Source organism: Arachis stenosperma, chromosome 1, assembly GCF_014773155.1.
Source record: "Arachis stenosperma cultivar V10309 chromosome 1, arast.V10309.gnm1.PFL2, whole genome shotgun sequence".
NCBI lineage: Eukaryota > Viridiplantae > Streptophyta > Magnoliopsida > Fabales > Fabaceae > Arachis > Arachis stenosperma.
In genome coordinates, this window is record NC_080377.1 from 25,553,748 (window position 1) to 25,571,821 (window position 18,074).

Sequence of the window (18,074 nt, forward strand, 5' to 3'; positions counted from 1 at the left end):
GATTCTTCACTTTTATTTCTTCTACCCCCTTCTTTTTCTACTAACATAAAGGAATCTCTATACTGTGACATAGAGGATTCCTCTTCTTTTCTTGTTTTCTTCTCTTTCATATGAGCAGGAACAAGGAAAAAGGCACTCTTGTTGAAATTGATCCAGAACCTGAAAGGACTTTGAAGAGGAAACTAAGAGAAGCTAAATTACAACAATCCAAAAGTAACCTTTCAGAAAATTTCGAACAAGAGAAGGAGATGGCAGCCGAACCCAATAATAATAATGCAAGGAGAATGCTTGGTGATTTTACAAAGCCAACGTCCAAGTTTGATGGAAGAAGCATCTCCATTCCTGCTATTGGAGCCAATAACTTTGAGCTGAAACCTCAGCTAGTTGCATTAATGCAACAAAACTGCAAGTTTTATGGACTTCCATCTGAAGATCCTTATCAGTTTTTACCTGAGTTCTTGCAGATCTGTGAGACTGTAAAGACGAATGGAGTTGATCCTGAAGTCTACAGACTCATGCTTTTCCCTTTTGCTGTAAGAGATAGAGCTAGAACATGGTTGGATTCACAACCTAAGGATAGCCTGGACACCTGGGATAAGCTGGTCACAGCCTTCTTGGATAAATTCTTTCCTCCTCAAAAGCTGAGCAAGCTGAGAGTGGATGTTCAAACCTTCAAACAAAAAGATGGTGAATCCCTCTATGAAGCATAGGAAAGATACAAGCAGCTGACCAAAAGATGTCCATCTGACATGTTTTCAGAATGGACCATATTAGATATATTCTATTATGGTCTCTCTGAATTTTCGAAAATGTCATTGGACCATTCTGCAGGTGGATCTATTCACCTAAAGAAAACGCCTGAAGAGGCTCAAGAACTCATTGACATGGTTGCAAACAACCAATTCATGTACACTTCTGAGATGAATTCCGTGAATAATGGGATACCTCAAAAGAAAGGAGTTCTTGAAATTGATGCTCTGAATGCCATATTGGCTCAGAACAAAGTGTTGACTCAATAGGTCAACATGATCTCTCAAAGTCTGAATGGATGGCAACATGCATCCAACAGTACTAAAGAGGCAGCTTCTGAAGAAGCTTATGATCCTGAGAACCCTGCCATGGCGAGGTTAATTACATGGGTGAACCTTATGGAAACACCTATAACTCATCATGGAGAAATCATCCAAATTTCTCATGGAAGGATCAACAAAAGCCTCAACAAGGCTTTAACAATGGTGGACGCAATAGGCTGAGCAATAGCAAGCCTTTTCCATCATCTTCTCAGCAACAGACAGAGAATTCTGAACAAAACACTTCTAATTTAGCCAATCTAGTCTCTGATCTGTCAAAGGCCACTTTCAGTTTCATGAGTGAAACAAGATCCTCCATTAGAAATCTGGAGGCACAAGTGGGCCAGCTGAGTAAGAAAGTCATTGAAACACCTCCCAGTATTCTCCCAAGTAATACAGAAGAGAATCCAAAAGGAGAGTGCAAGGCCATTGATATAGTCAATATGGCCGAATGCACAAGGGAGGAGGAGGACGAAAATCCTAGTGAGGAAGACCTCCTGGGACGTCCTTCAAGCAAGAAGGAGTTTCCTATTAAGGATCCAAAGGAATCTGAGGCTCATATAGACCATAGAGATTCCATTAAATCTTCTTCTGCCATTCATGAGCTCTGAAGACTATTCTTCCTCTGAAGTGGATGAAGATGTGACTGGAGAGCAAGTTACTCAATATTTAGGAGCTATCATGAAGCTGAATGCCAAGTTGTTTGGTAATGAGACTTGGGAAAGAGAACCTCCCTTGCTCATTAGTGAACTGGATACCTGGATTCAGCAAATTCTACCTCAAAAGAAACAAGATCCTGGCAAGTTTTTGATACCTTGTACCATAGGCACCATGACCTTTGCAAAAGCTCTGTGTGATCTGGGGTCAGGGATAAATCTTATGCCACTCTCTGTAATGGAGAAGCTGGGGATCATTGAGGTACAACCTGCCTTGTTCTCATTACAATTGGCAGACAAGTCATTAAGGCAAGCTTATGGAATAGTGGAGGACGTGTTGGTAAAGGTTGAAGGCCTTTACATCCCTGCTGATTTCATAATCTTAGACACTAGGAAGGAAGATGATGAATGCATCATCCTTGGAAGACCTTTCCTAGCAACAGCAGGAGTTGTGATAGATGTCAACAGAGGTGAACTAGTCCTTCAATTGAGTGGGGACTACCTTATGTTTAAGGCACAGGGCCATCCCTCTGTGTTAAAAGAGAGTAAGCATGAAGAGCTTCTCTCAGTTCAGAGTCAAGAAGAGCCCCCACAGTCAAACTCTAAGTTTGGTGTTGTGAGGCCACAACCAAACTCTAAGTTTGGTGTTAAGATCCCATATCCAAACTCTAAGTTTGGTGTTGGCACTATACAACATTGACCTGATCACCTTGTGGCTCCATGAGAGCCACTGTCAAGCTATTGACATTAAAGAAGCGCTTGTTGGGAGGCAACCCAATTTTATTTATCTAATTTTTATTTTTATTTTATTTTATTGTTATTTTGTGGTTTTATTAGGTACATGATCATGTGGAGTCACGAAAAAAATATAAAAATTAAAAACAGAATCAAAAACAGCAGAAGAAAAAATCACACCCTGGAGGAAGCACAGGCTGGCGTTCAACGCCAGTAAGATGCATCTGGCCGGCGTTCAACGCCAGAACAGAGCATCATTCTGGCGCTGAACGCCAGAAACAAGCAACATTCTGGCGCTGAACGCCAGGAATGTGCCTAGAGAAGAAAAGCTGGCGCTGAACGCCAGTAACAAGCATGAAACTGGCGTTCAACGCCAGAAACATGCTTTACATGGGCGTTGAAAGCCCAGAGCGTGCACCACTCGGCGTTCAACGCCAGAAACATGCTTTACATGGGCGTTGAATGCCCAGAACGTGCACCACTCGGTGTTTAAACGCCAGAATGGTGTGCAAAGGCATTTTACATGCCTATTCGGTGCAGGGATGGAATTCCTTGACACCTCAGGATCTGTGGACCCCACAGGATCACCCCAGGACCTGTGGACCCCACAGGATCCCCACCTAACATATTCCCACCTTACCTCCTAATCCTAGTTTTTCTCTTCCCCATATCACACTTCCCAAAACACTTCACCAATAACCTCAAGCTCTCTTCCCAATCACCCCCTTCACCACTCACATCCATCCACTCTTCCCCATAAACCCCACCTACCTTCAAAATTCAAAAACATTTTCCCACCCAATCCCACCCTAAATAGCCGAACCTACCCTCTCCCCTCTCCCTATATATACCCTTCCATTCCACTTCATTTTCACACAACACTACCCCCTCTACTATACCTTGGCCGAATCCATCTCCCCTCACTCTTTTCCATTTTCTTCTTCTTCTTCTTCTTCTTCTTTTCTTTCTTCTCTTGCTCGAGGGCGAGCAATATTTTAAGTTTGGTGTGGTAAAAGCACAAGCTTTTTGTTTTTCCATTACCATCAATGGCACCTAAGGCCAGAGAATCCTCTAGAAAAGGAAAAGGGAAGACAAAAGCTTCCACCTCCGAGCCATGGGAGATGGAAAGATTCATCTCCAAGAGCCATCAAGACCACTTCTATGATGTTGTGGCAAAGAAGAAGGTGATCCCTGAGGTCCCTTTCAAGCTCAAGAAAAATGAGTATCCGGAGATCCGACATGAAATCCGAAGAAGAGGTTGGGAAGTCCTAACCAACCCCATGCAACAAGTCGGAATCTTAATGGTTCAAGAGTTCTATGCCAATGCATGGATCACTAGGAACCATGATCAAAGTATGAACCCGAGTCCAAAGAATTATCTCACAATGGTTCGGGGGAAATACTTAGATTTTAGTCCGGAGAATGTGAGGTTGGCATTCCACTTGCCCATGATGCAAGGAGATGAACGCCCCTACACTAGAAGGGTCAACTTTAATCAAAGGTTGGACCAAGTCCTTACGGACATATGTGTGGAAGGAGCTCAATGGAAGAGAGACTCCAAAGGCAAGCCAGTCTAACTAAGAAGACTGGACCTCAAGCCTGTGGCTAGAGGATGGTTGGAGTTCATTCAACGCTCCATCATTCCCACTAGCAACCGATCTGAAGTTACTGTGGATCGGGCCATCATGATTCATAGCATCATGATTGGAGAGGAAGTAGAAGTTCATGAAGTCATATCCAAAGAAATCTACAAAATAGCCGACAAGCCCTCCACCATGGCACGGCTAGCTTTCCCTCACCTTATTTGCCATCTATGTTACTCAGCTGGAGTTATCATAGACGGAGACATCTCCATTGAAGAGGATAAGCCCATCACCAAGAAGAGGATGGAGCAAGCAAGAGAGACCCTTCACGGTTCTCAAGAGATGCATGAGGAAGCTCATCATCAAGAAATCCCTGAGATGCCTCAAGGGATGCACTTTCCTCCCAACAACTATTGGGAACAACTCAACACTTCCTTAGAAGATTTGAGCCACAATGTTGAACAATTAAGGGTGGAACATCATGAGCACTCCATCATTCTCCAAGAAATAAGAGAAGATCAAAGAGCAATGAGGGAGGAGCAACAAAGGCAAGGAAAGGACATAGAAGAGCTTAAGGACATTGTTGGTCCTTCAAGAAGAAGACGCCACCAAAGCTGGATTCATTCCTTGTTCTTATTTCTTTCTGCTTTTCGGTTTTTTTATGTTGAGTTTATCTATGTTTTGTGTCTCTACTTCATGATCATTAGTATGTAGTAACCATGCCTTAAAGCTATGAATAAAATCCATTAATCCTTCACCTCTCTTAAATGAAATATGCTTTAATTCAAAAGAACAAGAAGTACATGAATTTTGAATTTATCCTTGAATTTAGTTTAATTATATTGATGTGGTCACATTAATTTTGTTTTCTGAATGAATGCTTGAACAGTGCATATGTCTTTTGATCTTGTTGGTTATGAATGTTAAAACTGTTGGCTCTTGAAAGAATGATGAACAAAGAGAAATGTTATTGATGATCTGAAAAATCATGAAATTGATTCTTGAAGCAAGAAAAAGCAGTGAAAAAGAAGAAGCTTGCGAAAAAAAATGGCGAAAAAAATAGAAAGAAAAAGAAAAAGCAAGCAGAAAAAGCCAATAGCCCTTAAAACCAAAAGGCAAGGGTAAAAAGGATCCAAGGCTTTGAGCATCAATGGATAGGAGGGCCCAAAGAAATAAAATCCAGGCCTAAGCGGCTAAATCAAGCTGTCCCTAACCATGTGCTTGTGTCATGAAGGTCCAAGTGAAAAGCTTGAGACTGAGTGGTTAAAGTCATGATCCAAAGCAAAAAGAGTGTGCTTAAGAGCTCTGGACACCTCCAACTGGGGACTCTAGCAAAGCTGAGTCACAATCTAAAAAGGTTCACCCAGTTATGTGTCTGTGGCATTTATGTATCCAGTGGTAATACTGGAAAACAAAGTGCTTAGGGCCACGGCCAAGACTCATAAGTAGCTGTGTTCAAGAATCAACATGCTTAACTAGGAAAGTCAATAACACTATCCAAAATTCTAAGTTCCTAGAGAAGCCAATCATTCTAAACTTCAAAGGAAAAAGTGAGATGCCAAAACTGTTCAGAAGCAAAAAGCTACAAGTCCCGCTCATCTAATTATAATTAATATTCATTGATATTCTGGAATTCATAGTATATTCTCTTCTTTTTATCCTAATTGATTTTCAGTTCCTTGGGGACAAGCAACAATTTAAGTTTGGTGTTGTGATGAGCGGATAATTTATACGCTTTTTGGCATTGTTTTTAGGTAGTTTTTAGTAAGTTCAAGCTACTTTTAGGGATGTTTTCATTAGTTTTTATGCTAAATTCATATTTCTAGACTTTACTATGAGTTTGTGTGTTTTTCTGTGATTTCAGGTAATTTCTGGCTGAAATTGAGGGACTTGAGCAAAACTCTGAAAGAAGGCTGACAAAAGGACTGCTGATGCTGTTGGAATCTAACCTCCTTGCACTCGAAATGGATTTTCTCGAGCTACAGAACTTCAAATTGCGCGCTCTCAACGGCGTTGGAAAGTAGACATCCAGAGCTTTCCAGCAATATATAATAGTCCATACTTTATTCGGAAATTGACGACGTAACTTGGCGTTGAACACCAAGTACATGCTGCTGTCTGGAGTTAAACGCCAGAAACACGTCATGATCCGGAGTAGAACGCCCAAAACACGTCATAACTTGGAGTTCAACTCCAATAAAAGTCTCAGCTCGTGGATAGATCAAGCTCAGCCCAAACATACACCAAGTGGGCCCCGGAAGTGGATTTATGCATCAATTACTTACTCATGTAAACCCTAGGAGCTAGTTTATTATAAATAGAACTTTTTACTATCATAATCTCATCCTGGATTGTAATTTGAATCCCGTGATCACGTTTTGGGGGCTGGCCATTCGGCCATGCCTGAACCTTTCACTTATGTATTTTCAACGGTGGAGTTTCTGCACACCATAGATTAAGGGTGTGGAGCTCTGCTGTACCTCAAGTTTCAATACAATTACTATTACTTTCTATTCAATTCTCTTTTATTCTTATTCCAAGATATACATTGCACAACACTTTGATGAATGTGATGATCCGTGACACTCATCATCATTCTCACTTACGAACGCGCGTGATTGACAACCACTTCCGTTCTACCTTAGGCCGGGCGCATATCTCTTAGATTCCCCAACAGAATCTTCGTGGTATAAGCTAGATAGATGGCGGCATTCATGAGGATCCAGAAAGTCTAACCTTGTCTGTGGTATTCCGAGTAGGATCCTGGGAATCCGGAAAGTCTAACCTTGTCTGTGGTATTCCGAGTAGGATTCCGGTATTGAATGACTGTGACAAGCTTCAAACTCCTGAAGGCTGGGCGTGATGACAAATGCCAAAGAATCAATGGATTCTATTCCAACCTGATTTAGGACCGACAGATGATTAGCTGTGCTGTGACAGAGCATTTGGACCATTTTCACTGAGAGGATGGGATGTAGCCATCAACAAGGGTGATGCCTCCAGACGATTAGCCGTGCAGTGACAGCGCATAGGACCATTTTCCCGAGAGGATTAAAAGTAGCCATTGATGATGGTGATGCCCTACATACAGCTTGCCATGGAAAGGAGTAAGAAGGATTGGATGAAAGCAATAAGAAAGTAGAGATTCGAAAGGATTCCAGCATCTCCACACGCCTATCTGAAATTTCTACTATTGATTTACATAAGTATTTCTATCCCTTTTTATTTTCTATTTATTATTAATTATTCAAAAATCCATAAACCAATTTAATCTGCCTAACTGAGATTTACAAGGTGACCATAGCTTGCTTCATACCAACAATCTCTGTGGGATCGACCCTTACTCACGTAAGGTATTACTTGGATGACCCAGTACACGTGCTGGTTAAGTTGAACGGAGTTGCGTCCACACATAGTTGAAAAAGCAATGAATTTTACAAAATACAATAACAAAGGAATCACAATTTTGTCCACCAAGTTTTTGGCGCCGTTGCCGGGGATAGTTCGAGTTTGGACAACTAACGGTTCATCTTATTGCTCAGATTAGGTAATTTTCTTTTCAAAAATTATTTTTCAAAAGTTTTCTTTTATTTTTCGTTTTTCCAAACTATATTTTCGAAAAAAAATAATAAAAATCCAGAAAAAATTAGAAAATCATAAAAACCAAAAATATTTTGTGTTTCTTATTTGAGTCTTGAGTCAATTTTTAAGTTTGGTGTCAAGTGCATGCTTTAAAAATTTTTCTTGCATTTTTCGAAAATCCCATGCATTCATAGTGTTCTTCATGATCTTCAAGTTGTTCTTGATAAGTCCTCTTGTTTGATCTTGATGTTTTCTTGTTTTGTGTTGTTTGTTGTTTTTCATATGCATTTTTTCTTTGTTAGAGTCCATGCATTAAAGATTTTTAAGTTTGGTGTCTTGCATGTTTTCTTTGCATCAAAAAATTTTTCAAAATTATGTTCTTGATATTCATCATGATCTTCAAAGTGTTCTTGGTGTTCATCTTGACATTCATAGCATTCTTGCATGCATTCATTGTTTTGATCTAAAAATTTCATGCATTGAGTATTTTTGTTGTTTTTCTCTCTCATAATTAAAAATTCAAAAATCAAAAAAATATCTTTCCCTTATTTCCCTCCAAATTTTTGAAATTTTGGGTTGACTTGGTCAAAAATTTTTAAAATTAGTTGTTTCTTACAAGTCAAGTCAAAATTTCAATTTTAAAAATCTTATCTTTTCAAAATCTTTTTCAAAAATCGTATCTTTTCCAATTTTTCCTCTTTTTTAAAAATTTCAAAATCTTTTTCAAAATGTTTTCAAAATCTTTTTCTTATCTTTATATCATATTTTCGAAAATTCACTAATAATTAATGTGATTGATTCAAAAATTTGAAGTTTGTTACTTTCTTGTTAAGAAAGGTTCAATCTTTAAGTTCTAGAATCTTATCTTGTAGTTTCTTGTTAGTGAAGTAAGTAATTTCAAATTTTTAAATTAAATCTTTTTATCTTTTATATCTTATCTTTTTCAAAATTTTATCTTTTTCAAAATTTGATTTTAAAATATCTTATCTAACTTCTTATCTTCTTATCTTTTTAAAATTTGATTTTAAAATCTTTTTCAACTAACTACTTAACTTTGTGTTTGTTTCTTATCTTTTTCAAAACCACGTAACTACTTTTCCCTCTCTAATTTTCGAAAATATCTCACCTCTTTTCAAAAAAAATTCTTTTTGTTCTAAATTTTAATTTTAATTATATTTTATCTCTAATTTTTGAAAATACTAACCCCTTTTTCAAAATTATTTTTGAAATTTCCCTTCTCTTTTCTTTTTCTATTTAATTATTTATTTACTAATACTTCTCTTCACCTCTCTTCATCTAAAAATCCGAACCCAATATATCCCTTGTGTTTGGATTCTTCACTTTTATTTCTTCTACCCCCTTCTTTTTCTACTAACATAAAGGAATATCTATACTGTGACATAGAGGATTCCTCTTCTTTTCTTGTTTTCTTCTTTTTCATATGAGCAGGAACAAGGAAAAAGGCACTCTTGTTGAAATTGATCCAGAACCTGAAAGGACTTTGAAGAGGAAACTAAGAGAAGCTAAATTACAACAATCCAAAAGTAACCTTTCAGAAAATTTCGAACAAGAGAAGGAGATGGCAGCCGAACCCAATAATAATAATGCAAGGAGAATGCTTGGTGACTTCACAAAGCCAACGTCCAAGTTTGATGGAAGAAGCATCTCCATTCCTGCTATTGGAGCCAATAACTTTGAGATGAAACCTCAGCTAGTTGCCTTAATGAAACAAAAAACTGCAAGTTTTATGGACTTCCATCTGAAGATCCTTATCAATTTTTAACTGAGTTCTTGCAGATCTGTGAGACTGTAAAGACGAATGGAGTTGATCCTGAAGTCTACAGACTCATGATTTTTTCTTTTTCTGTAAGAGACAGAGCTAGAATATGGTTGGATTCACAACTTAAGGATAGCCTGGACTCCTGGGATAAGCTGGTCACTGCCTTCTTGGATAAATTCTTTCCTCCTCAAAAGCTAAGCAAGCTGAGAGTGGATGTTCAAACCTTCAAACAAAAAGATGGTGAATCCCTCTATGAAGCTTGGGAAAGATACAAGCAGCTGACCAAAAGGTGTCCATCTGACATGTTTTCAGAATGGACCATATTAGATATATTCTATTATGGTCTATCTGAATTTTCGAAAATGTCATTGGACCATTCTGCAGGTGGATCTATTCACCTAAAGAAAACGCCTGAAGAGGCTCAAGAACTCATTGACATGGTTGCAAACAACCAATTCATGTACACTTCTGAGATGAATTCCGTGAATAATGGGATACCTCAAAAGAAAGGAGTTCTTGAAATTGATGCTCTGAATGCCATATTGGCTCAGAACAAAGTGTTGACTCAATAGGTCAACATGATCTCTCAAAGTCTGAATGGATGGCAACATGCATCCAACAGTACTAAAGAGGCAGCTTCTGAAGAAGCTTATGATCCTGAGAACCCTGCCATGGCGAGGTTAATTACATGGGTGAACCTTATGGAAACACCTATAACTCATCATGGAGAAATCATCCAAATTTCTCATGGAAGGATCAACAAAAGCCTCAACAAGGCTTTAACAATGGTGGACGCAATAGGCTGAGCAATAGCAAGCCTTTCCCATCATCTTCTCAGCAACAGACAGAGAATTCTGAACAAAACACTTTTAATTTAGCCAATCTAGTCTCTGATCTGTCAAAGGCCACTTTCAGTTTCATGAGTGAAACAAGATCCTCCATTAGAAATCTGGAGGCACAAGTGGGCTAGCTGGGTAAGAAAGTCATTGAAACTCCTCCCAGTATTCTCCCAAGCAATACAGAAGAGAATCCAAAAGGAGAGTGCAAGGCCATTGATATAGTCAATATGGCCAAATGCACAAGGGAGGAGGAGGACGAAAATCCTAGTGAGGAAGACCTCCTGGGACGTCCTTCAAGCAAGAAGGAGTTTCCTATTAAGGATCCAAAAGAATCTGAGGCTCATATAGAGACCATAGAGATTCCATTAAATCTCCTTCTGCCATTCATGAGCTCTGAAGACTATTCTTCCTCTGAAGAGGATGAAGATGTGACTGGAGAGCAAGTTTCTCAATATTTAGGAGCTATCATGAAGCTGAATGCCAAGTTGTTTGGTAATGAGACTTGGGAAAGAGAACCTCCCTTGCTCATTAGTGAACTGGATACCTGGATTCAGCAAATTCTACCTCAAAAGAAACAAGATCCTGGCAAGTTTTTGATACCTTGTACCATAGGCACCATGACCTTTGCAAAAGTTCTGTGTGATTTGGGGTCAGGGATAAATCTTATGCCACTCTCTGTAATGGAGAAGCTGGGGATCATCGAGGTACAACCTGCCTTGTTTTCATTATAATTGGCAGACAAGTCATTAAGACAAGCTTATGGAATAGTGGAGGACGTGTTGGTAAAGGTTGAAGGCCTTTACATCCCTGCTGATTTCATAATCTTAGACACTAGGAAGGAAGATGATGAATGCATCATCCTTGGAAGACCTTTCCTAGCTACAGCAGGAGCTGTGATAGATGTCAATAGAGGTGAACTAGTCCTTCAATTGAATGGGGACTACCTTATGTTTAAGGCACAGGGCCATCCCTCTGTGACAAAAGAGAGTAAGCATGAAGAGCTTCTCTCAGTTCAGAGTCAAGAAGAGCCCCCACAGTCAAACTCTAAGTTTGGTGTTGGGAGGCCACAACCAAACTCTAAGTTTGGTGTTAAGACCCCATATCCAAACTCTACGTTTGGTGTTGGGACTATACAACATTGACCTGATCACCTTGTTGCTCCATGAGAGCCACTGTCAAGCTATTGACATTAAAGAAGCGTTTGTTGGGAGGCAACCCAATTTATTTATCTAATTTTATTTTATTCTTTTTTATTGTTATTTTGTGTTTTATTAGGTACATGATCATGTGGAGTCACGAAAAAAATATAAAAATTAAAAATAGAATCAAAAACAGCAGAAGAAAAAAATCACACCCTGGAGGAAGCACAGGCTGGCGTTCAACGCCAGTAAGATGCATCTGGCTGGCGTTCAACGCCAGAAACAAGCAATATTCTGGTGCTGAACACCAGGAATGTGCCTAGAGAAGAAAAGCTGGCACTGAACGCCAGTAACAAGCATGAAACTGGCGTTCAACGCCAGAAACATGCTTTACATGGGCGTTGAACGCCCAGAACGTGCACCACTCGGCGTTTAAAAGCCAGAATGGTATGCAAAGGCATTTTACATGCCTATTTGGTGCAGGGATGGAATTCCCTGACACCTCAGGATCTGTGGACCCCACAGGATCCCCACCTACTATATTCCCACCTTACCTCCTAATCCTATTTTTGTGATTTGTATTCCCCATGTCACACTTCCCAACACTCTTCACCAATCACCTCAATTCCTCTTCCCAATCACCCCCTTCACCACTCACATCCATCCACTCTTCCCCATAAACCCTACCTACCTTCGAAAATTCAAAAACATTTTCCCACCCATTCCCACCCTAAATGGCCGAACATTCACTCCCTCCTCTCCCTATATATACCCTTCCATTCCACTTCATTTTCACACAACACAACCCCCTCTTCTTCCCCTTCGCCGAACCTACCTCTCTCCCACTCTACCATCTTTTCTTCTTCTTCTTCTTCTCTTCTTTCTTCTATTGCTCGAGGGCAAGCAATATTTTAAGTTTGGTATGGTAAAAGCATAAGCTTTTTTGTTTTTCCATTACCATCAATGGCACCTAAGGCCGGAGTATCCTCTAGAAAAGGAAAAGGGAAGACAAAAGCTTCCACCTCCGAGTCATGGGAGATGGAAAGATTCATCTCCAAAAGCCATCAAGACCACTTCTATGATGTTGTGGCAAAGAAGAAGGTGATCCCTGAGGTCCCTTTCAAGCTCAAGAAAAATGAGTATCCGGAGATCCGACATGAAATCCGAAGAAGAGGTTGGGAAGTCCTAACCAACCCCATACAATAAGTCGGAATCTTAATGGTTCAAGAGTTCTATGCCAATGCATGGATCACTAGGAACCATGATCAAAGTATGAACCCGAGTCTAAAGAATTATCTCACAATGGTTCGGGGGAAATACTTAGATTTTAGTCCGGAGAATGTGAGGTTGGCGTTTCACTTGCCCATGATGCAAGGAGATGAACGCCCCTACACTAGAAGGGTCAACTTTAATCAAAGGATGGACCAAGTCCTTACGGACATACGTGTGGAAGGAGCTCAATGGAAGAGAGACTCCAAAGGCAAGCCAGTCCAACTAAGAAGACTGGACCTCAAGCCTGTGGCTAGAGCATGGTTGGAGTTCATTCAACGCTCCATCATTCCCATTAGCAACCGATCTGAAGTTACTGTGGATCGGGCCATCATGATTCATAGCATCATGATTGGAGAGGAAGTAGAAGTTCATGAAGTCATCTCCAATGAATTCTACAAAATAGCCGAAAAACCCTCCACCATGGCAAGGCTAGCTTTCCCTCACCTTATTTGCCATCTATGTTACTCAGCTGGAGTTATCATAGAAGGAGACATCTCCATTGAAGAGGATAAGCCCATCACCAAGAAGAGGATGGAGCAAGCAAGAGAGACCCTTCACGGTTCTCAAGAGATGCATGAGGAAGCTCATCATCAAGAAATCCCTGAGATGCCTCAAGGGATGCACTTTCCTCCCAACAACTATTGGGAACAACTCAACACTTCCTTAGAAGATTTGAGCCACAATGTTGAACAATTAAGGGTGGAACATCATGAGCACTCCATCATTCTCCAAGAAATAAGAGAAGATCAAAGAGCAATGAGGGAGGAGCAACAAAGGCAAGGAAGGTACATAGAAGAGCTTAAGGACATTGTTGGTCCTTCAAGAAGAAAACGCCACTAAAGGTGGATTCATTCCTTGTTCTTATTTCTTTCTGCTTTTCGGTTTTTTTATGTTGAGTTTATCTATGTTTTGTGTCTCTACTTCATGATCATTAGTATGTAGTAACCATGCCTTAAAGCTATGAATAAAATCCATTAATCCTTCACCTCTCTTAAATGAAATATGCTTTAATTCAAAAGAACAAGAAGTACATGAATTTCAAATTTATCCTTGAATTTAGTTTAATTATATTGATGTGGTGACAATACCTATTGTTTTCTGAATGAATGCTTGAACAGTGCATATGTCTTTTCATCTTGTTGGTTATGAATGTTAAAACTGTTGGCTCTTGAAAGAATGATGAACAAAGAGAAATGTTATTGATGATCTGAAAAATCATGAAATTGATTCTTGAAGCAGAAAAAGCAGTGAAAAAGAAGAAACTTGCGAAAAAAAATGGCAAAAAAAAAATAGAAAGAAAAAGAAAAAGCAAGCAGAAAAAGCCAATAGCCCTTAAAACCAAAAGGCAAGGGTAAAAAGGATCCAAGGCTTTGAGCATCAATGGATAGGAGGGCCCAAGGAAATAAAATCCAGGCCTAAGCGGCTAAATCAAGCTGTCCCTAACCATATGCTTGTGTCATGCAGGTCCAAGTGAAAAGCTTGAGACTGAGTGGTTAAAGTTGTGATCCAAAGCAAAAGAGTGTGCTTAAGAGCTCTAGACACCACTAACTGGGGACTCTAGCAAAGCTGAGTCACAATCTGAAAAGGTTCACCCAGTCATGTGTCTGTGGCATTTATGTATCCGGTGGTAATACTGGAAAACAAAATGCTTAGGGCCACGGCCAAGACTCATAAGTAGCTGTGTTCAAGAATCAACATGCTTAACTAGGAAAGTCAATAACACTATCCGAAATTCTAAGTTCATAGAGAAGCCAATCATTCTAAACTTCAAAGGAAAAAGTGAGATGCCAAAACTGTTCAAGAAGCTACAAGTCCCGCTCATCTAATTAGAATTAATATTCATTGATATTTTGGAATTTATAGTATATTCTCTTCTTTTTATCCTATTTGATTTTCAGTTGCTTGGGGACAAGCAACAATTTAAGTTTGGTGTTGTGATGAGCGGATAATTTATACGCTTTTGGCATTGTTTTTAGGTAGTTTTTAGTAAGTTCAAGCTACTTTTAGGGATGTTTTCATTAGTTTTTATGTTAAATTCACATTTCTGGACTTTACTAAGAGTTTGTGTATTTTTCTGTAATTTCAGGTAATTTCTGGCTGAAATTGAGGGACTTGAGCAAAACTCTGAAAGAAGGCTGACAAAAGGACTGCTGATGCTGTTGGAATCTGACCTCCCTGCACTCAAAATGGATTTTCTGGAGCTACAGAACTTCAAATGGCAAACTTTTAACGGCGTTGGAAAGTAGACATCCAGAGCTTTCCAGCAATATATAATAGTCCATACTTTATTCGGAAATTGATGACGTAACTTGGTGTTGAACGCCCAGTACATGCTGCTGTCTGGAGTTAAACGCCAGAAACACGTCATGATCCGGAGTTGAACGCCCAAAACACGTCATAAATTGGAGTTCAACTCCAATAAAAGCCTCAGCTCGTGGATAGATCAAGCTCAGCCCAAACATACACCAAGTGGGCCCTGGAAGTGGATTTATGCATCAATTACTTACTCATGTAAACCCTAGGAGCTAGTTTATTATAAATAGAACTTTTTACTATCATAATCTCATCCTGGATTGTATTTTGAATCCTGTGATCACGTTTTGGGGGCTGGCCATTCGGCCATGCCTGAACCTTTCACTTATGTATTTTCAACGGTGGAGTTTCTGCACACTGATAAACGAAATTTAGCATGCCGAATTAGAATCCAAAGATGAATATGATCGTGAGTATAGTCTAATCGACACTTAAATTTCGTACCAAACAATCCTACAATCTATATCCGAGAGTACAAGTCTCCCGAGTCGTCCTCCCTTGGAATTGCCAAAGTGTGCATCTTATTGATTAGAAAGCTTTGTTGGGATTCTTTGAAGGTTTTAGCAAGGTAATATGAAACAAACAATCAATCATTAAAAGACTTGGCTTAGGGTTGGCATTAGAATTTCTATCCTTATAGTTTATTCAATGATGACGACAATTAGGCCTTGCCTCATTTATTTATCCCCTAGGTATAGAGGAAAGTCAAATGAAGATAACCAACTTGAGTCACAAGTCCTAGCTTCACCTCATAAGAATCTAGCTTTAGTGTACTCCAAGTCAATTAGCAATTCCTAATTTCAAATCAACAATTGACACAACTATTCAACCTCTTCTAATGGCCCAACCCTATGCCAAGTGAGATATTTCTACTCCATAACTAGTGTTGACATTTTATCAAACATGTGATGAGCAAGAAAGAAAGTCATAGTGAAATGATAAGAAAAGTAGAATTAAAAGTATTGCAACACAAGGAACTAACAACAAGGATCAAAGATCAACAATGAAAATAAAATTCTCAAGGTATTGATGAAATCCAAAATTACAAAGTTGAATTCTAGATCTATGAGAATTGTGTAATTACAATTACTACTTGAAATTGGAGAAGAAGATCTATGACATGAACAAAGTGAAGTGAGAATTGTAATGGATCTCACCAAAAGTGATTGAAAATTCAGAAATTGGATGAAGATGAACCCTAATGGAAGCTTGGAGTCTCTCTCTCCTTCCCCCAAAAGTGTGACTAACTAACCTCTCAAAATATCTAAAATCTACAAAAATGAACTAAAAGTCCTTAACCCTTGCTCCTTTGGTCTTCTTAAGCTTTTCCCGCCAAGGCATTCCCCAAAAATGGGATTCTCAACTAACTCCACGCCTAAGTCACATGACTTCTTAAAAATCCACATTCGAACATCGGCGCGCACGCGCAAGGTACGCGCGCGCGCCACAGATGCATCTTGTAATGTACGCGGAGGCGTGACGTACGCGTGCGCGCCCAAGAAGATCATGGCTTAACCGCTGCGCAAGCCGACTCGTGGCTCGACTCTTGGCTTCGGCTTCTAGTTGGTCTATCCACGCGGATGCGCCAAGTGCGCGCACGCGCCCATGCTGAGATTTCCAAGGCTTAATTCTCTTGCTCCCTTCCTTTGCTCCCATACTCCTTCTCTCTTCCGGTCCATCCGTGCCCTATATTCTGGAACCACTTAACACACACGTCACGGCATCGAATGGCATCAAGAGAAGATTAGAAATGTATCTATTTTAGTGCAAAATAAGCATGTTTTCATTCATGGGGCAAAACTAGGAAAGGAATGCAAAATCTTGTATTTTCATATAGAAAGTGGGTGAAATCATTGATAAAACCCCTGAAATCAGCACAAGATAAACCCTCAAAATGGGGTTTGTCAACCTCCCCACACTTAGATTCTAGCATGTCCTCATGCTTAGAGAAATGCAAAGAAACACAGAAGACCGAGGGATCACAAAAGTATAACTCATGAAGTGCAACCTACTTATATGAATGCAACTATGACTAGTGCTATTTCCTACTTGGTTAGGAACAAATCAACCTTCCCATGACATATGCGAGCATATGGGGCACAATGGTGGTCAAGGTATGGGGCTTGCCAATTTTTTTAAGCATCAAACGCGGTATATGCAACCTTGCATGAGGAATGCTCGTGAGAGCCGGGAGTCAAGGAATTGAGCATCGAACCCTCACCGGAAGTGTTTACACTCTAACCGCTCGGTGTTTGGGGTTGACTCACTCAATTCCCCCCTAATCATGCTTTCCAAGATTTGTTTTTCATCCAACAATCAACAATTATTCAATGTATGCATACATTTATCATGAGGTCTTTTCTTCGGTTGTAATGAGGTTAGGGTCACGGTAGGATGCATATTTGGTTAAGTGAGCTTGAGATTTGAATCTTTGATAAGCTTAGACTTCCCACCTAACCTATGACATCTCATACAATTAAGTTCTAACCTAACTGTCCATTTTTTCCACATACTCATGTATTTCCTTTTTCATTTCACAACACTTATGCATTGACTTTATTGAGCTTCACTTTGCTTTGGGGCATTTTGTCCCCCTTTTATTTCTTTCTTTTTCTTCTTTTTCTTTCTTTTTTCTATTTTTTTTCTTTTCCTTTTCCATATTATTTTTCTTTTCTTTCTCTTTTTTTTCTTTTTTTTGCTTTTCTCATTTTTTTTTATATATACAAGAATCTCAATGCATAAGGTTTTACATTTGATCAATACGTGAGTATGTACCCAATTCCCAATCATTTTATTCACCCAATGTCCCAAGGTTCCCACACTTGAATGATACTCACACACTCTAGCCTAAGCTAATCAAAGATCCAAATAAGGACATTTATTGTTTTTCGCTTTAAGGCTTGTAATGTGCTAAAATTAAGAACAAGTGGGTTAATCGTAGGCTCAAATTGGTTAACAAAGGAAGATAAAAGGTAAGGCTATTTGGGTAAGTGAGTTAAATGAAATGATGGACTCAATCATATAAATGCATGAGTACACGAAATAATGGACATAAGGAATCAAACAAATCAAAGATTGCATTCATAGAAGGGGAATAATGCACAC

The 18,074-nt window shown here is 39.4% G+C and overlaps 1 protein-coding gene across 1 annotated transcript in view; it reads left to right on the forward strand.

The window, feature by feature from the left end:
• Window positions 1-17,140, forward strand: part of LOC130976709 (protein FAR1-RELATED SEQUENCE 5-like) — a 31,506-nt gene extending 14,366 nt beyond the window's left edge. Inside the window, exon 3 of the mRNA XM_057901636.1 lies at window positions 17,027-17,140. Coding sequence (XP_057757619.1) covers window positions 17,027-17,140 — 114 coding nt within the window. The remainder of the gene's footprint in view (window positions 1-17,026) is intronic.
• The last annotated feature ends 934 nt before the right edge of the window (window positions 17,141-18,074 follow it).